This window comes from Nerophis lumbriciformis, linkage group LG13 (genome assembly GCF_033978685.3).
Source record: "Nerophis lumbriciformis linkage group LG13, RoL_Nlum_v2.1, whole genome shotgun sequence".
Lineage (NCBI taxonomy): Eukaryota > Metazoa > Chordata > Actinopteri > Syngnathiformes > Syngnathidae > Nerophis > Nerophis lumbriciformis.
In genome coordinates this window covers 14,916,831-14,937,301 of record NC_084560.2, presented here as the reverse complement: position 1 = coordinate 14,937,301, position 20,471 = coordinate 14,916,831, and the positions used below count along the sequence as shown (strand labels likewise).

General features: G+C 45.0%; 2 protein-coding genes across 2 annotated transcripts in view; both read right to left on the bottom strand.

Annotated features, from left to right (window-relative positions):
- Positions 1–242: 242 nt before the first annotated feature.
- On the bottom strand, positions 243–2,177 carry sp5a (Sp5 transcription factor a). The gene is made up of 2 exons (XM_061971639.2): positions 1,747–2,177; positions 243–1,631 (listed from the first exon to the last, which is right to left on the bottom strand). The coding sequence occupies exons 1-2, from the start codon at positions 1,795–1,797 to the stop codon at positions 603–605; spliced, it is 1,080 nt and encodes a 359-aa protein (XP_061827623.1). The 5' UTR covers positions 1,798–2,177; the 3' UTR covers positions 243–602.
- A 9,106-nt stretch (positions 2,178–11,283) lies between these two features.
- The window catches only part of myo3b (myosin IIIB), a 304,160-nt gene continuing 294,972 nt past the window's right edge, over positions 11,284–20,471 (bottom strand). Inside the window, exon 37 of the mRNA XM_061971641.2 lies at positions 11,284–12,059. The gene's annotated coding sequence lies outside the window, so the exon portion shown is untranslated. The remainder of the gene's footprint in view (positions 12,060–20,471) is intronic.

Here is a 20,471-nt window from a genome sequence, read left to right as displayed (position 1 = left end):
TATGCAAATAGCATGTGGATATATTTGTGTAAAAAATGTCTTAGAACGCAATATAAATAATTGACAGAGCGCCATTTCTTGGATATTGCTGGCATCATTATAGTAACTCATGTTCATTGAAATACGGCAGAAACAAGGTGGATTCTTTAAAAGTCACCTTTTTTTCTCAACAACACCCGCAATATTATGAGTTATTTAATAAGTACAAATAAAGTTGAAGGAAATCTCCTGAGATTTTGAGATAAATGTTATAGTCTTCTTTTATTCTCACATTGTATCGGGGTCATATCAACAATAGCAAATCTTGTTCAAGATGCATGCTTTTAAAAACAGGCCCCATATGGAGCAAAAACTCGGAACACTCTCATTCAACAAAAGCTATTAAATATGATTTACAAGGAGGGCGAACATCTTCCAGCGAAGACAACCGTCAGAAAAACACAAGTTGCAAAAAACTTGTCTCGCTTGCTATATCGGCAGATATATTTGGACACACAAGTTGCAGCAGATGCGTGATGGACAAGAGGAGCTCACCATGGACTTGTTTTGTTTTTCATAATTATTGCACGAATGACTGTTTTTTTGGGGGGGGGACGTGAATGTCACATGACGTGATTCCTGGAGTCCTCCCTCTTGACGTGTTCCAGCGTCTTGTCCAAGCACTTGCTCCTCTTGTTCTGGTGCGTCTTGACGTGCTTGGCCAGGTGGTCGCTGCGCATGAACCTCTTGCAGCAGTCCGGGCACACGAAGCGCTTCTCCCCGGTGTGAGTCCTCAGGTGTCTCTGGAGCTCGTCCGAGCGGGTGAAGCTCTTGCCGCAGAAGAGCCAGTTGCAGACGAAGGGCCGCTCCCCGGAGTGCCAGCGCAGGTGCGCCTTCAGGTGCGACGTCTTGCCGTACACCTTCCCGCAGCCCGGGATGTGGCAGACGTGCTGCTTCTTCTTGCCCGGCTCCTCTGCGCCGGAGGAGGCCGACTGGCAGTTGGGGCAGCGGCACCGGCGGCAGCGACGCGCGGTGGCCAGGGGGGACTTGGTGTGCAAGAGGGCGGCGATCTGCGTCTGGTACTGGGCGAAGTCCGCCGTGTGGCCGTGCAGCACCAGGCCTCGCTGCAGCTGGAAGCGGTGGTTGCCCTGCTGGAGGCTCCACCACGGGATGTCCTCCGCCGGGTTGGGGGACAACTGTCTCTGGCCCGCGACAAAAGTGGGCATGGCGGGCGGCATGGCCGCGGGCGCCGCGTAGCTGACGGCGGGCACGTAGGTGGGAGGACACGGGGACTGCATGGAGCACGGGAGCATCTTCACCGGGGAGAAGTCGTACGGGTAGCCGGGGTCGGCGGGCGGGGTGAGGGGCAGCTCGTGCGGGGCCGCGAAGGACCCCAGCGGCTGTGGCTTGGAACTTAGTCCGAAAGTTGCGTTGCTCGGAGCGCTTGCCTCGTTAGTCCACGGGTGGAACAACCGCGACGGGGAGCCCAGGGTGGCGGGGTCGTAAGGAACCGGGAGGAAGTCGGAGGGGCTGGACGCCGGGTGGTGATGGTGGTGGTGGTGGTGGTGGTGCCCGATTCGGTTACAGGTGGCGGCCAGGAGAGCCAGCGGGGAGTGCTTGCAGTTTTCCGGGGAAGAGTTGGGAGTGCGGTCCTGGAACACATGGACACGGAAAAAAGTTTTTTTTTTTCTTTTTTCATTTTTGTCCACTCAAAGTGTTTGTTGAAGCTACAATAACATTGCTAGTTATTAATAAAGTGACACTAACCTGCAGGAAAGCGTGGAGCGTCTCGTTCCGCAGCACAGCCACGGCCGCCATCGTCCTCCTCCGCCGCGGCGACCAGCAAACACGGATAAAACACGCTCCACACCCCCGCCCCAACAACAACAAAAAAAAAGTCGCTTATAATTCGTAAAAACGCCAGCAATGGCGGCGTCGACGCATAAAAAAGTGCTTTTTGAGGCAGCCACGGCGAAGCCTCCTCACTCGCAGATCTCCTGGCACTATCTGACGGGGTGGCGCATCACTTCACAGGGTTTGATAAGCACTTTGGTGCGCCGCCAGCCAGTCAGAAAGGAGATTTATGACTTTGAAGTTTGCCGCTGCCCAATCATCAAAGAATGGCAGCTCTTTGAGGGAGGCGCGCAGATCCTTTGAATCCACAAAGCTGCTATTGGTGTGTTTGTGGCGGGAGAAAGGAGCTGATTATTAGCAGGGGGCGGGGGGGAGGGAGGAGATAAAGGCGGGACAATTAATGAAGTAATCACTATGTGGGAAATGTATATACACAAATAATTGGATTTTCCTGATCAAAGCCCCCCCATGCCGCCCGGAGAGCCTGCTATTGGCTGCCTTCGTCATCTGATCCGCTTTTTCTAATTAAGGATTTGTAGTCCAACTCAAGAGCGCACAATGTGACTTTGTTATCTCTGGAGATCTCCCACAAGTCCACGCAGGATACATCAAGGGAACTCAACACGCAAGTTCCTCATCTCTCCAGCATATCTCTCCTTAATTGAGTCACTTTGTGTTTTCATCCGTTTTTTTTTTTTTTTTTTTTTTGGGCGAGATTTTAAGTCTTAAACTCAAAAAAGAGAAGTGTCCGATACATGAAAGACTTGTCTCCTCTCCAAGACAAAAAGTAAGACTGCAAAATAAGCCGCCATAGTGCCGAAGAAAGTTAACAAAGATAAAGAAGATGAGAAACACAATTGAATTCAATAAAGTACCGTCACCATCTTTAATAAAGGTAAAAGTGATATGATCAATTTCATTCATTATTTATGTGCAATGTTCCCTCTAATTTTTCAAGTGTGTGAGCAAACGCAAAAACTCCCTGAGCATTCAGTGGAGCCCATGTGAGCAACATCAGACGTGCACACTGTGGCTACACCAGCAGCACACCTGTCCCAAACCTGACTAAATAACAAGTTAAATCTCCATCCATCCATCCATCCATTTTCTACCGCTTGTCCCTTTTAGGGTCGCGGGGGATGCTGGAGCCTATCTCAACTGGACAAGTCCCCACCTCATCGCAGGGCCAACACAGATAGACAGACAACATTCTCTTATTGTTATAATCAAATGACAGCAGTCATTTCCATGAGGTTATTTTCTAATATAAGTGTTTAGGCCCACTTACAATGACAATAACAAAAAATATAGTTTTTCATGTACTGCTTTGGAAATAATTTGTACCCTTTCAGACATTGCATTTAGTTCCCATTAAAACATTCACATGTTGCACAATGAGATGTAAGCAGGGGATCATGTGTACATTCCTGCAACTTCCTGTTTGTAAAAAATTAATTTTTATTAGTATTTATTTAATATACTAACAGCATTTCATGATTAATATTTATAAATTAAGATTCCTAATAAATGACACCAGAATAAGCACACATTTGATTGGTAAATCATAGTGTAACGACCTGGAACGACACTTTATGTGTGGTGTTGGAGTTGTGCGACTTTTTGTGCGGCTGTAAACGCATCACTGGCTAAGTGCCATATGTGCATGTGTTGGCGCAAGTGAGAAAGAGCGAGCAGCTGCTGTTGATATAACAAAGTTGCTTTTGGTCTGGTTTGTACTGCAGAAAATGACCAGTTTTGCTAGATATAATTTTTTTTTACTAATGTTTTGGTGATGTATTTATGGCCGACAATAAAGAGCTTTGCTCAGTAAAGTGATCGATGGAATTAATGTCCTCAAAGCATCTCGACAGACGTTACAATATTTGAACAATGATGACGAAAACTGTTTTCTCTGTCGTGTCCGTGTGTTGAAAATTGTTATGCGCTTATTTTTTTATTTGATTTTGTGCGTGGCATAGATTTGCCATGCGCAGAGGACGCTTGAGCAGTGCGCAATTGCACTGGAGCGCACCTTAGAGGGAACGTTGTTTATGCATATTTCATATTGTTATCTGCATGGAAAACTACATTAGGCCATGTCTACACTTAGCCCCTTAAACCAATAATTATTTAGCCTAAGCCCCGTTTCAACCAGCGTTTAAGGTTCCCCTCCTTGTACAATGTTTTACACGGGTAAGTGCGCCGTGTAATTCTTAGCTTTGTATGGACTCATTGATCGTTTACAAACTGAGTTCGGAGAGGAAGTGAAGTCAGTAAGACCACGCCCACACAGGAAGTGACATCAGAGAGAACACGCCACAGCCAGCTTCATAATAAAGCGGTTTCATAACTCGGAGCTAACCACTGGAAATATGGAAGCGAGTCATCCAGACATGCCGTGTTTCTCCTTCTTCTACATGTACAGACACTTGTGGAAATCACACATGAATACTTTAAGAGAAAGCCATTGCAGCTATTTGGGATACAACACTTCTCAGACGGCAAGAGAACTTTCCAATGTTCAGGTCAGCTGTGATTCTACTTAGTGAAAAACTTTGTCCATTTGTCGAAGGAGAGACAACGAGAATGCGGGCTCCCGTGGATGTGATAAAAAAGGTTGCGTGTGCTTTGTATTGATTGATTGAGACTTGTATTAGTAGATTGCACAGTACAGTACATATTCCACACAATTGACCACTAAATGGTAACACCTGAATACGTTTTTCAACTTGTTTAAGTCGGTTAATCAATTCATGGTACCTGGCCGTTGAGTGAAGACTATGGAAAACAGCGAATGCTTTTGGACTTGCAAAGCAGACTGTATCAGTTATTGTCCGCCATGTATGTCGCGGACTCAACATCTAGGTAGTATAAGTATATAAAGTCACCAAAAAGGAATGGACAATGAAGGTGAAGGCAAAAGAGTGAGGAGTGTCCTGACCAGATATCTGGATCCCTACATTGATTGTTGTCAAATGTTCTTTATCACATTGTTTACGTGTCTAATAAAGATATGATTAATTTAAGATGTCACAGGTGTGATTCACTACAGTAGTCACACTGGATTCCAATTCATTGAAATACCACAACACTGGATATTGTTCAGATAAGTTACATTTAACAACTTGCACACAAAGCAACACTGGAGGTGACTATGACGTGCGCATTTTCCGCGCATGCGTACTAGGTCGCGTTGCGCCGGTGGACTGGGGGGGGGGTCTTAAACGACCAATGTGTGTGTGTGGACAAGGCTAAGGTTAGGTGGGATTTACCCTGGATAACCTTAGTGTAAACGGAGCCTTAGAATTCCAATTATTATTCGGCCTTTTTTTCGTCCGCATCCTTTTTTCCCCATATTCAAACCCTTCCACTATCAAAATTCTCAGTTTAATTATGACGCAAGAGCTTTATTATTAAATTTTCCCCCCCAAATTTTAATATTTCCAGGAATTCCACATTTTCCAGTAAATTCTTTCCCCATTTGAAATCATGAAACACTTTTTAGACATTCATATTTCTGTTACGTCTTGGACGCATGGTTGTGGTTGTCGTGTTCCTTCCAAGGCAGGAGACAAGCAGGAGCGGAGTGCAGGTAAGATTTACGTATATTTAATAAATAAAAGGCAGGACAAAAATACAAAACTGAGGACGCTAGCAAGCGTGGAGCTAAATAAAAACCAAAATGTCACCAAGGGTGAAAAAAAACGGGATTCTGGTCGGCAGAATAATATAAAGAGCGTGGAGCAAAAACAGAAAGACGTAAATGTTGCCTATTTATTGCAAACATTGACCCAGCACTTACGGCTGGGTGACAGGAAACTATAAAGGGGAGTGATTAGCCAAAACACCTGGTGGAAACACTAATTGCCAAAACTAAGACAGGTGAGGAGAATCAGTGCCCATGGAAACCAGCAGTAAACAGGGAAAGAGGGTGCACCCAGGAAACCGACTAAAACCAGAAACATAATCAACATAATTCATGCCATGATCCGGGTAACGGATCATGACATAACCCCCCCCTTAAGGGACGGATCCCAGACGTCCCAAACTAGAAACCCCTCCCCAACAAAAAAACCCCAGAAAGTCAAAAGTCACGGGAGGGTGGAGGGAGGACTTGGTGGTGGGCCGCCAGGCCACGTGTCCCCGAAGCCACCGGGGACAAGTCAGGTGGCGGCGGCGAGTGGATTGTCGCCGCAATCGTCGAGGCGGGCGACCTCGGAACGGCCATGTCTGTGGCCGTTGAGGAGGCGGACGAGACTGGCGCCAGAACTTCAGCAGTCTTTGAGTCCTGTACCAATGTCTGGGGCGTCGCTGCTGTTGGCGCCAAAAGCGTCCATGAAAAGTCCAGAAACGACAAGGTGGGCGGCGCCGTGGTGCGGCCCGCCGGACAAGAGGAGGTGGGCGGTGCCGAGGTGCGGCCCGCCGGACCCGAGGAGGTGGGCGGCGCCGTGGTGCGGCCCGCCCGACAAGAGGAGGTGGGCGGCGCCGAGGTGCGGCCCGCCGGACACGAGGAGGTGGGCGGCGCCGAGGTGCGGCCTGCCGGACACGAGGAGGTGGGCGGCGCCGAGGTGCGGTCCGCCGGACACGAGGAGGTGGGCGGCGCCGTGTTGCGGCCCGCCGGACACGAGGAGGTGGGCGGCGCCGTGCTGCGGCCCGCCGGACACGAGGTGGGTACGTCGTAGGCGAGGCAGGCGCGGGAGGCGTCGTCGCCGTGGTAACAGGAAGCGTCGTCGCCGTGGAAACAGGAAGCGTCGTCGCCGTGGAAATAGGGAGCGTCGTCGCCGTGGAAACAGGAAGCGTCGTCGCCGTGGAAACAGGAAGCGTCGCCGCCGTCGGTGTGGGCGGAGCCGGCGGCTCGTCTGTCGGCGTGGGCGGAGCCAGAGGCGGAGCAGGCGGCTCGTCTGTCGGCGTGGGCGGAGCCAGAGGCGGAGCAGGCGGCTCGTCTGTCGGCGTGGGCGGAGCCAGAGGCGGAGCAGGCGGCTCGTCTGTCGGCGTGGGCGGAGCAGGCGGCTCGTCTGTCGGCGTGGGCGGAGCCAGAGGCGGAGCAGGCGGCTCGTTTGTCGCCGTGGGCGGAGCCAGAGGCGGAGCAGGAAACGGAGTCTCTGTGGGTGGTGGATGTCTCAGCTGGACTGCTGTGTTGGCCGTAGGGGGAATCATCACCTGCAGTGCGGAGAGTATACTTCTCATCTGTCTCTCCAAAGCACCAAGGCGGGCGTCTTGGTGTTCCGCCATGGCGTTGACGCAAGCCCCAAGAACGCCAAACTGTTCCTCTTGTTGTTCAAGTTGTTTGTCCTGTTGGTGCAATGCCCTTTTTACTGGGTCGGTCTCTTCGGGGTCTTGTGTGCTTTGCAGTGCTGGAGCAGGAGGTGGAGAGGATGACGTTTGCAGGACCACCAGGGTTGATGGTGGCGTCAGAGTGGCAGGCGTCTGGGCTGTCGGCGTGGGAGGAGCCAGAGGAGTGGGCGGAGTGTTCTCTGCTGATTGGGATTGTTCCTCCAGTTGCAGTTCAATAAGTACCTTGCGGTACCACTCATCCACCCAAGCCGGACTGTACTTCTCTGGCGGGTCCAACTTGCTTTGTGGCACTGGAGCAGGAAGTAGGGCCGAAGCAGACAGCGCCCCCGCTGGAGGAGAGGCAGGCAGCATCCTCAGTGGAATGAGGTCTGCTTGCCCCGCTGACACGCTACCAGCACTGGCCCCCCCCCTCAGGAAGCAGATTCCAGATGCTAGATGGAGCTGGTGGGGGGAGCGCTTGTTCGGCGGGAGCAGAGGGCACGGGCGGGTGGACTCTAGGAAGCCTGGAAGCTGGCCTTGTGCGTGTGCGCCGCTGGCGCCTTACTGGACAGTTGCCAGCAGGTGGTGTCTGAGGGGAGGAGAAGCCGCAAGGGAAGAGCCTGGCAGACATTGTTGAGGGCAAAGTGTCCATCTGGTACCCCTTCTGCGCCTGCTCTGAGCTGGCCCGCTGCCGGAGCCTTCGAGTACCGGGTGGGGTGAACGACGTCCGGGTGGCTTGAGAGTGGGGGAGGAAACGGGTCTCTGCTTCCGTGAACTTAGCCATTAGCTGCCCCCATGCTACCATGGCGTCGGCCGGAAGGTCTTCTTCGGACAGCTCGGCTTCGTCCTCGTCTTCCCATGGCTGCGCGTCCGCTCTGAGCTCCAGGAGGATGTCTTGCTTGTCCATGTTGGACAGGAACACTTCGTCTGGCTGGGTCAATCTGTTACGTCTTGGACGCATGGTTGTGGTTGTCGTGTTCCTTCCAAGGCAGGAGACAAGCAGGAGCGGAGTGCAGGTAAGATTTACGTATATTTAATAAATAAAAGGCAGGACAAAAATACAAAACTGAGGACGCTAGCAAGCGTGGAGCTAAATAAAAACCAAAATGTCACCAAGGGTGAAAAAAAACGGGATTCTGGTCGGCAGAATAATATAAAGAGCGTGGAGCAAAAACAGAAAGACGTAAATGTTGCCTATTGCAAACATTGACCCAGCACTTACGGCTGGGTGACAGGAAACTATAAAGGGGAGTGATTAGCCAAAACACCTGGTGGAAACACTAATTGCCAAAACTAAGACAGGTGAGGAGAATCAGTGCCCATGGAAACCAGCAGTAAACAGGGAAAGAGGGTGCACCCAGGAAACCGACTAAAACCAGAAACATAATCAACATAATTCATGCCATGATCCGGGTAACGGATCATGACAATTTCTTAACTGATTCAAACCATTCCACTATGAAAATTCTCAGCTTAATTATGACGCAAGTGCTTTATTTTTGTCACGACGGGCTTTTCGCAGCTTGCTGCGGGGTTTGTTCTCCCGAAATGCAGACGGACCACTCCGGACATGGCGTGCAGGTGGGAACATGATTTAATTATCAAAACTCAAAGAGGTACAAAAAACAGAAAGCGAGCCGACAGAACAACGTGCCTGATCGCACTCGAAGCTAAAGCTAACACTTAGCATAGACTATGGACAAGGAATACTCACGAAACTGTGGCATGAAACAAACAAACCTTACGTAGACAAGGCATGAAGCAAACAAACAGCATGAACTATGGCATTGCATGAAACAAACAACAACCTCCCTGCTTGGCACTCAGCATCAAGGGTTGGAATTGGGGGTTAAATCACCAAAATGATTCCCGGGCGCGGCCACCGCTGCTGCCCACTGCTCCCCTCACCTCCCAGGGGGTGATCAAGGGTGATGGGTCAAATGCAGAGAATAATCTCGCCACACCTAGTGTGTGTGTGACAATCATTGGTACTTTAACTTTAACTTTTAACTTTAACAATGAGGCCAGGCCGACTGACCGGCAATGGCAGGCTTAAATAATGTCTCTGATTAGTGGTCGGGTAGCAGGTGAGCGGCCGAACACTAATCAGAGACAGGTGAACATAATTAGCAACTATGGCAACCAAAACAAACTCAGGAAGGTGCACAAACAGGAACTAAAAGGAGTCCAAAACTAACAGAACATAACTAAACAAAACATGATCTAGACCACAGATCATGACAATTTTTATTTTTTCCCCCCCAAAATGTTCACATTTCCAGGAATTCCACATTTTCCAGTAAACCATTCCACTATCAACACATTCCACTCACCGTCTAAATCAAAATTAATTATTTCCCAAATAAAAAAAATCCCTACTTTTCCATTCCAATATTTCCACCCTTTTTCCTTCGGGCTACTTCTCCAACATTTTTGCACCCATTTCAACCATTCCACCATCAACATATTCCAACTATTCTGGACTTTTGAGCTATCTCTTTTTTATGTCCCAAAAATTCCCAGATTCCTCACTTTTCCGTAACACAAGAAAGTAATGTAAGTAAGTACCAATGATAGTCACACACACACACTAGGTGTGGCAAAATTATTCTCTGCATTTGACCCATCACCCTTGATCACCCCCTGGGAGGTGAGGGGAGCAGTGGGCAGCAGCAGTGGCCGCGCCCGGGAATCATTTTTGGTGATTTAACCCCCAAATCCAACCCTTAATGCTGAGTGCCAAGCAGGGAAGTAATGGCTCCCAGTTTTATAGTGTTACTACTTCCACATTTCAACACATTTAAACCTTTCCAAAGTCAAAATGCTCATAAATAATGTTAGACCAGGCCTGGGCAATTATTTTGACTCAGAGGGCCAAATTTCAAGAAAAAAATGTGTCTGGGGGCCGGTATATCTATTTTTAGGAACACTAATACAAAACCGGATAGTCAAACCTCAGATTAAGGAGGAACAGTGTGGTTTTCGTCCCGGTTGTGGAACGGTAGACCAGCTCTATACTCTCGGCAGGGTCCTTGAGGAACCATTTAATAGCCTTACAGCCAGCAGATAAATGTTAAAATGGTCAAAAGTCCTAATATTGTCCAAAATACCTACCTGCAAAATGTCCAAAACACACCCAGCAATGGTGCACAGGAAGGCGGGGAAGAAGAGGGGAAAATGCGGCCAAAAGTCCCAATATTGTCCAAAATACCTCCCCGGGTTCCAGTCTCACGCGTCCCGCTGGACACCGGGGTGCGCAAAATGTCCAAAACACACCCAGCAATGGTGCACAGGAAGGCGGGGAAGAAGAGGGGAAAAGGCGGCCAAAAGTCCCAATATTGTCCAAAATACCTACCTGCAAAATGTCCAAAACACACCCAGCAATGGTGCACAGGAAGGCGGGGAAGAAGAGGGGAAAAGGCGGCCAAAAGTCCCAATATTGTCCAAAATACCTACCTGCAAAATGTCCAAAACACACCCAGCAATGGTGCACAGGAAGGCGGGGAAGAAGAGGGGAAAAGGCAGCCAAAAGTCCCAATATTGTCCAAAATACCTACCTGCAAAATGTCCAAAACACACCCAGCAATGGTGCACTGGAAGGCGGGGAAGAAGAGGGGAAAAGGCGGCCAAAAGTCCCAATATTGTCCAAAATACCTATCTGCAAAATGTCCAAAATACCTACCAACAAAATGTCCAAAACACACCCAGCAATGGTGCACTGGAAGGCGGGGAAGAAGAGGGGAAAAGGCGGCCAAAAGTCCCAATATTGTCCAAAATACTTACCTGCAAAATGTCCAAAACACACCCAGCAATGGTGCACAGGAAGGCGGGGAAGAAGAGGGGAAAAGGCAGCCAAAAGTCCCAATATTGTCCAAAATACCTCCCCGGGTTCCAGTCCCACGAGTCCCGCCGGACACCGAGGTGCGCAAAATGTCCAAAACACACCCAGCAATGGTGCACAGGAAGGCGGGGAAGAAGAGGGGAAAAGGCGGCCAAAAGTCCCAATATTGTCCAAAATACCTACCTGCAAAATGTCCAAAACACACCCAGCAATGGTGCACTGGAAGGCGGGGAAGAAGAGGGGAAAAGGCGGCCAAAAGTCCCAATATTGTCCAAAATACCTACCTGCAAAATGTCCAAAACACACCCAACAATGGTGCACAGGAAGGCGGGGAAGAAGAGGGGAAAAGGCAGCCAAAAGTCCCAATATTGTCCAAAATACCTACCTGCAAAATGTCCAAAACACACCCAGCAATGGTGCACAGGAAGGCGGGGAAGAAGAGGGGAAAAGGTGGTCAAAATGGTCAAAAGTCTCAATTTTGTCCAAAAGGGTTCCAGTCCGGGCAGCACGGTGGTAGAAGGGTTAGTGCGTCTGCCTCACAATACGAAGGTCCTGAGTAGTCGTGAGTTCAATCCCGGGCTCGGGATCTTTCTGTGTGGAGTTTGCATGTTCTCCCCGTGACTGCGTGGGTTCCCTCCGGGTACTCCGGCTTCCTCCCACCTCCAAAGACATGCACCTGGGGATAGGTTGATTGGCAACACTAAATGGGCCCTAGTGTGTGAATGTGAGTGTGAATGTTGTCTGTCTATCTGTGTTGGCCCTGTGATGAGGTGGCGACTTGTCCAGGGTGTACCCCGCCTTCCGCCCGATTGTAGCTGAGATAGGCTCCAGCGCCCCCCGCGACCCTGAAGGGCATAAGCGGTAGAAAATGGATGGATGGATGGATGGATGGGTTCCAGTCCGACAAGTCCCGCCGCCGGCCGCACAAGTCCCAAAATGCCCAAAATGTCCAAAACGCACCCAGCAAAGTCCAACGGGAAGTGGGGGAGAAAAGTGAGAAAAGTCGGCGAAAGTCCCAAAAATGTTAAAAAATCACACCTGGGTTCGAGTCCCACAAGTCCCTCCGCCGCCGGCCGCACCAGGGTTGGCCAAAATGTCCAAAACGGTCGCACTGGAAGGCGGGGAGAAAAGTGAGAAAAGTCGGCAAAAGTCAGAAAAGTGGTCAAAAATCACTCCTAACCCTACTTTCTAAAAGTTATGTATTCATATTTTGTGCAATATTTCATACTTAAATACACTAATGTTAGCTTTTTAGGTCCAATTTTCCATGCGTAAATACATCCGTTATTGATAACTACTTATGTAATAGGACAATGTGCAATAATAGCAGCACTTTAACTTTCTAGGCCAAAGGAAATGTGAATCTTTTTCCTTCAGCACAATTATTATATGCAACAATATAACACTTCTCCATCCTTAACTCTTATGGTCACTTTGTTCCTGATCTTAGGGTCTCTTTAGGGGCGGTATGGCGTAGTGGGTAGAGTGGCCGTGCCAGAAACCTGAGGGTTGCAGGTTCGCTCCCCGCCTCTTGACATCCAAATCGCTTCCGTTGTGTCTTTGGGCAGGACACGTCACCCTTGCCCCCGGTGCCACTCAAACCGGTGAATGAATGAATGATGAATGAATGATAGGTGGTGGTCGGAGTGGCAGTAGGCGCAAACTGGTAGCCTCGCTTCCGTCAGTCTACCCCAGGGCAACTGTGGCTACAAATGTAGCTTACCACCACCAGGTGTGAATAAATGACGGGTTCCCACTCCTCTGTGAGCGCTTTGAGTATCTAATAATAGAAAAGCGCCATATAAAATCTAATCCATTATTATTATTATCTTAGGTCATCAACCTGCAGATGGAGCCCAGCTTTTGGCTACGATTTGGCACCTTTACATTTGATATGTTTATTAATTTGCATTGTCCCATGTAACAAAGATGTAACAAATATAGTAAATTGCGACTTCCTATCAGGAGTTTTATAAAACATCTATGAACAAGCTTATTGGTGTGTCTGGTGGGACTGGCCAAAGTTAAGTAGGAGAAAATGTGGTCGGTTATAAATTATTTAATGTCTCTGTGTGGCCCGGTAGCAAATGCGTCACGGACCGGTGCCGGTCCCCTTATAGGTGGTTGGGGACCACTGGTTTAAGGCATTAATCGTCATTTTCATCAAAATCTGCTCCATACACGACACAAATACATGTTTTACACTTCTTCTAAAACTGTCATTTGGACAGAAATGAGCCGACTGTGAAAGTTCCCGGGTTTCGGCACCAAAAAATGTAGATTAACTACGGTCAAAGTATCGGACAGGACGTCGGAAATGTGTAAATAAAGTTGTACTTTATATAAGAAAAAAATGGGCATACAAAACGGTCTGTCGTTCATTCATTCACCCGTAGGCTATTAATGCTCAATCTCAACAACCACAACGCACCTGCTCCCGGTCTCTTTTAACATCCGGTTTGCCGCAATGAATTGTGGAACATGCAGTGTCTTAGTTAACCCTTTGTTAGGCTATGAAGTAGAAAACAACTAAATTCAGTGTCAGTGTTTCTCAAATAATCAATATCAAATAGGGATGATGTTTGATAAGAAATTATCGAGTTCGAGCCTATTATTGAATCCTCTTATCGAACCGATTCCTTATCAATTCTCTTATCGAGTCCAGATAGGTTGTTGTATATGGAAAAAAACACACAATATTTGGTTTAACAAAAGCTCATTTTTATAATGTAAGAAAAAAATAAAATCTAATAAATAAATAAATATTGACTGTTCCCCCCTAAAAAAATAAAATAAAATAAATAAATATTGACTGTTGTTACCCAAAGTATACTAAGTGGGATTTTTCAGAAAAACAAATATATACAGTAACACAAAAACAACCTGTCTCTGTGATCATTATAGGTGAATAAATAATAATATAGTGTTAAATAAAATCAGTCCCTTGGGCACAACACTGAAAATAATACAGCTCTCCAAAAAGTGCACTTCTGAACTGTTTGTTATGATGCTTTGACATTTTTGCACTTTATTTCTTTATTGAAAGAAAATTCTATGAAGAGAAAAGTTGTTTGCAAATGTGGTTACAATGCTAAAAAGGAAAAGTTAAAGCTAAAAAAAGAAATACACTATTGAGTTAACATTATTTCTTTATAGGGGGAAAGGCGTGATGTTATGAGCTAGGGAATATAACAACTACACTACCCAGCATGCAACGGGAGTGACGAGCATGCGCGGTAGCCCCGAAAAGTGTTGTTGCATGTCGTCACCCGGCAGCTAAGAATGAGGTTATGAGCACGCTGTGAAAGTAAACGTCAAGAACTCAGCCAACACGCCTCGTCTGCATTATTTATAATTAGACAGACAACACATATACAGTGGGATTTTGTTTTGTTTAGAAGGAAAGAAAAACAAAAGTTAAAAAAGGGAGATATATGTTGTATATATATGTATGTGCTGCGGTTGCTTTAAGAGCGTTGCGACAGCTGCCGTAAAGGAGGTGCGTTGCTAGCCTGGTTGCTATGTTTCAGGTTGGTCGTAAAAGTGTTCGTCATGTGTTTGTACCCTGCTCAAATCTCTCAGTAAAGTTATTCATTGGATTATACCTTTTGTTTTGAACTTTATTACACCTTGGAGCGCTTTTTCCGGTCCATTGTTTTTCCTGCTTTCGCTATCTGCGCCTAATGACTGAGCTACGTGACGTCATTTCTTGTGATGTCCCACGGGGCATTTCTGGTCGGGACGGGATTCGTTCCCAGGGATTCGAATAAGGAACCAACTCTTTTTCTTTACTCTAGTGGTCTCGATAACGGATACCGGTTCTCAAAAAGGGATTCGAGTCCGGGGACTCGGTTCTTTTCTTATCGAACAATTGGGAAAACCGGTTTCGAGTATCATCCCTAATATCAAATACATGTATAAATCAAATCAATTCCCTTTTAACTCTTAACTGTAAATAATAATACATTAATTTATCAGCAATTAAATCAAGTGTGCACATTATGAATGATCATCACACATGAACTATGTAACCCAGGGGTGCTCATTACGTCGATCGCGATCTACCGGTCGATCTCGGAGGGTGTGTCAGTCGATCACCAGCCAGGCATTAAAAAAATAGTCCTAAAAATGAGCGATCATAAATCTTCACTATGACGTCACTTTCGTCACTTGATTGACATTCACGGCACCCGAGGGTCTTCTGAGATGACGCTGGCTGCTGCCAGCTCATTAAAATTACCGACTGGAAGGCGAGAAACACTTTATTTCAACAGACTCTGGCGCCGTACCTGTCGTCAAAACTCCAAAGACCGACTGCACAGTTGCACAATAAAAGCTCTGCTTCATCCTGCCTGCGCTACCAAAATAAGAGTCTCAGAAAGCTGGCGTGCACAAGCTAGCAAGCTACGGAGTTTGCCGACAATGTATTTCTTGTAAAGTGTATACAAAGGAGTACGGAAGCTGGACAAATAAGATGCCAAAAACCAACCACTTTCATGTGGTATTGGACAGAAAGGAGGACTTTTTTTCTCCTCCATTCGAAAATGCGGACGTTATCAGCACCACTGTCTGATTCCAATCAATGCAAGTCATCAGAATCAGGTAATACACCAACTTATATTCTTGTCTTCATGAAAGAAAGGAATCTATATGTGTTAAACATGATTGTATTATCTTTAAACACCTTTAACTTGTTAACAATATTAACTATATGTGTTAAACATGCTTGTATTATCTTTAACCACCTTTAAGTTGTTAACAATATTAACTATATGTGTTAAACATGCTTGTATTATCTTTAACCACCTTTAAGTTGTTAACAATATTAACTATATGTGTTAAACATACTTGTTTTATCTTTAACCACCTTTAAGTTGTTAACAATATTAACTATTTGTGTTAAACATGCTTGTATTATTTTTAACCACCTTTAACTTGTTAACAATATTAACTATATGTGTTAAACATACTTGCATTATCTTTAAACACCTTTAACTTGTTAACAATATTAACTATATGTATTAAACATACTTGTATTATCATTAAACACCTTTAATGTATTAAGAATATTAACTATATGTGTTAAACATGCTTGCATTATCATTAAACACCTTTAACTTGTTAACAAAAACATATATTTCATAAATAAGTAAATATAAATTATATATATGAATGAGGTAGATCCCCACGACTTGATCAATTGAAAAGGAGCTCGCCTGCAGAAAAAGTGTGAGCACCCCTGATGTAACCCATAAGTTACAACATGACTGAGAACTTCTCCCTCTTACAGTAACTTTATCTTTAGTGTGTCAGTTTTTGCATAGTTGAGTATCATAGTTGAGTATCATAGTACAGTATCGGCAATAGTATAGTTCTCAGTATCAGCTTTGCGATTGTTGCCGGCTTCTTCTGGCAGAAACAATCACCGTACTATTTTGGAGAGGTGGATATTTGAATTAGACGTGTTCCTTTGAAGGGATTAATGTTCTCAGTCCTCTCCCACCACTTCTCCTTCCAGTCATGAAGGAGGAGAGAGAGAGAGAGAGAGAGAGAGAGAGAGAGAGAGAGAGAGAGAGAGAGAGAGAGAGAGTCCTGCAGGGCTGCAGACATGGAAGTTAATATACATAAGGTATGAACATTAGTAAACAATTAGGGATGTCCGATAATGGCTTTTTGCCGATATCCGATATTCCGATATTGTCCAACTCTGTAATTACCGATACCGATATCAACCGATATATACAGTCGTGGAATTAACACATTATTATGCCTAATTTGGACAACCAGGTATGGTGAAGATAAGGTACTTTAAAAAAAAGTTAATAAAATAAGATAAATTAATTAAAAACTTTTTCTTGAAATAAAAGAGAAAGTAAAACAATATAAAAACAGTTAGATAGAAACTAGTAATTAATGAAAATGAGTAAAATTAACTGTTAAAGGTTAGTACTATTAGTGGACCAGCAGCACGCACAATCATGTGTGCTTACGGACTGTATCCCTTGCAGACTGTATTGATATATATTGATATATAATGTAGGATCCAGAATATTAATAACAGAAAGAAACAACCCTTTTGTGAGAATGAGTGTAAATGGGGGAGGGAGGTTTTTTGGGTTGGTGCACTAATTGTAAGTGTATCTTGTGTTTTTTATGTTGATTTAATTAAAAAAACAAAAAACAAAACAAAAAAACGATACCGATAATAAAAAACCCGATACCGGTCATTTCCGATATCACATTTTAACGCATTTATCGGACATCTCTAGTAAAAATGATGAAGATTGTGTAAATCAAGTGAAGGCATGTACAAGTTGCTATGAAACTTGTTATTTAAAATCAAGTTAATCCCCTCACTGCTCAATAACAGGTACTAAACACAACAAATATGAAGAAAGCAAGTCAGGTTATTTATGTTGATCATGTTTTACAGCCATATCATTGCCGTATAAGACGTGGATCACCAACAGTTTACTTGCTACGGAATGGCAATTTTTATTTTTTTGCAAAAGACAATCTTTCTTGAAACCATTCCCTCTCACACAAAGGTGCAAAAATGAAACAAAGCACCAAATGTGAGGGATTAATCCTAAATTACAGACCAGCCCTCTTTTCCAAGACACAATGTCGTGATCCCTCATGACAGTTTTGACTTTGTTTGCTATTTTCCTGCGTTTTGTATCATCCCCTGTCTTAGTGCTTCTACGTTGGTTTTACTTCATGTTGGATTCCTTGTTTTACCTTTCCATGAGTTAATCGAGCCTATTAATTTCACCTGTTGGATCGTTGTGCTTTGTACCTTCACAAGTGTTTGTCTTCTGTCCATTTCTACGCTACACTAGAATTATTGTGCCTTGCCTTGATTTTTCCCTAATAAAAATGATTTTACATGCACGTCGCCTTGCTTGCTCTGCCTCCTGGGGCCGAGACCAACAACACCAACAAAATAAAGTAACATCTCCATCAATCCCTTAAAACATCAAAAACATTGAATAATTTTGTGACTTTGCCTCAAGTTAGTTGATTATGACCGTGATAACGCAGGAAAAATATTTAATTTAAATAGAAATGTTTTGATAACTAAATGCAATTCTTCAAAACAATAACATGTATTAAAGTAATTTGCTTATTATGTTTAATGACACACAATTATTTAAGAAAAACATTACTTGTTCAAAATAATAAAAATGCAATAATGTAGCAAAGATGTCAATATACAAACCCTGTTTCCATATGAGTTGGGAAATTGTGTTAGATGTAAATATAAACGGAATACAATTATTTGCAAATCCTTTTCAACCCATATTCAATTGAATGCACTACAAAGACAAGATATTTGATGTTCAAACTCAAAAACTTTTTTTTTTTTTTTTTTGCAAATAATAATTAACTTAGAATTTCATGGCTGCAACACGTGCCAAAGTAGTTGGGAAAGGGCATGTTCACCACTGTGTTACATGGCCTTTCCTTTTAACAACAGTCAAACGTTTGGGAACTGAGGAGACACATTTTTTAAGTTCTCAGGTGGAATTCTTTCCCATTCTTGCTTGATGTATAGCTTAAGTTGTTCAACAGTCCGGGGGTCTCCGTTGTGGTATTTTAGGCTTCATAATGCGCCACACATTTTCAATGGGAGACAGGTCTGGACTATAGGCAGGCCAGTCTAGTACCCGCACTCTTTTACTACGTGATGTAACACGTGGCTTGGCATTGTTTTGCTGAAATAAGCAGGGGCGTCCATGGTAACGTTGCTTGGATGGCATCATATGTTGCTCCAAAACCTGTATGTACCTTTCAGCATTAATGGCGCCTTCACAGATGTGTAAGTTACCCATGTCTTGGGCACTAATACACCCTCATACCATCACAGATGCTGGCTTTTCAACTTTGCGCCTATAACAATTCGGATGGTTCTTTTCCTCTTTGGTCCGGAGGACACCACGTCCACAGTTTCCAAAAACAATTTGAAATGTGGACTCGCCAGACCACAGAACACTTTTCCACTTTGTATCAGTCCATCTTAGATGAGCTCAGGCCCAGCGAAGCCGACGACGTTTCTGGGTGTTGTTGATGAACGGTTTTCGCCTTGCATAGGAAAGTTTTAACTTGCACTTACAGATGTAGCGACCAACTGTAGTTACTGACAGTGGGTTTCGAAAGTGTTCCTGAGCCCATGTGGTGATATCCTTTACACACTGATGTCGCTTGTTGATGCAGTACAGCCTGAGGGATTGAAGGTCACGGGCTTAGCTGCTTACGTGCAGTGATTTCTCCAGATTCTCTGAACCCTTTGATGATATTACGGACTGTAGATGGTGAAATCCCTAAATTCCTCGCAATAGCTGGTTGAGCAAGGTTTTTCTTAAACTGTTCAACAATTTGCTCACGCATTTGTTGACAAAGTGGTGACCTTCGCCTCATCCTTGTTTGTGAATGACAGAGAATTTCATGGAATCTACTTTTATACCCAATCATGGCACCCACCTGTTCCCAATTTGCCTGTTCACCTGTGGGATGTCCCAAATAAGTGTTTGATGAGCATTCCTCAACTTTGTCAGTATTTTTTGCCACCTTTCCCAACTTATTTATCACGTGTTGCTGGCATCAAATTCTAAAGTTAATGATTATTTGCAACAAAAAAAAAGTTTATCAGTTTGAACATCAAATATGTTGTCTTTGTAGCATATTCAACTGAATATGGGTTGAAAATGATTTGCAAATCATTGTATTCCGTTTATATTTACATCCAATACAATTTCCCAACTAATATGGAAACTGGGTTTGTAAAAATGTCAACAAAACGTGTATTTGGGATCTGCATAAGTCCTGAAAATGTGTGCGCTTCCGCCATTATGACACCGTAGTCGATAAGCTTCTTCTTTTTCTCTATCTTCTTGTTATGTGACATTCATCCTCCACTGTTGCCATTTCTAATATTAAGTAGTGTAAAGTTCTTACTTATATCTGTCAGTAAACTCACCATGAAAGCACTAAAACGTACCGGTGTAGTGAGTTTACATTATTCACCCAAGGAACTTTACTTATTAGAGAGTTCTGGTCAGGACACATTTCGTGCGTTGTTGTTGCACTAGTGAGCCACGGATGAGGAGATGCTTCTCTGTTATTGATTGAGGTAAAGTCTGAATGTCATTAAAACAGTTAGCTCCATCTTTTGACACTTCTTCCACCCCCGTCCTTGCACGCTACACCACTACAACAATAGACCCGCTCATGGGCAGTGTGTCTCATAATCTGGTAATAGTCCAACAAGTGACTGCCTACGTCCCAACAGATGCTGGCACTGATTGAGTGATGCTGTCTGAAAGCTGTCAAGGCTCTTGGCTCTGTGGGACTCTCCAAAGGGTCGCTGGTAGGGAGGCACAGGAGGTTGGCATTTGCTGTTTAGTGTCTGCAGGGAGAGGAGCTTAAACTGGGCTCTACGGCTTTGTAGGTGATGATGACGGATCCAGCGAAGGAGTGACATGGGTGAGAAGGCCCGGTGCGGTTCTGCTAGAATATCCTT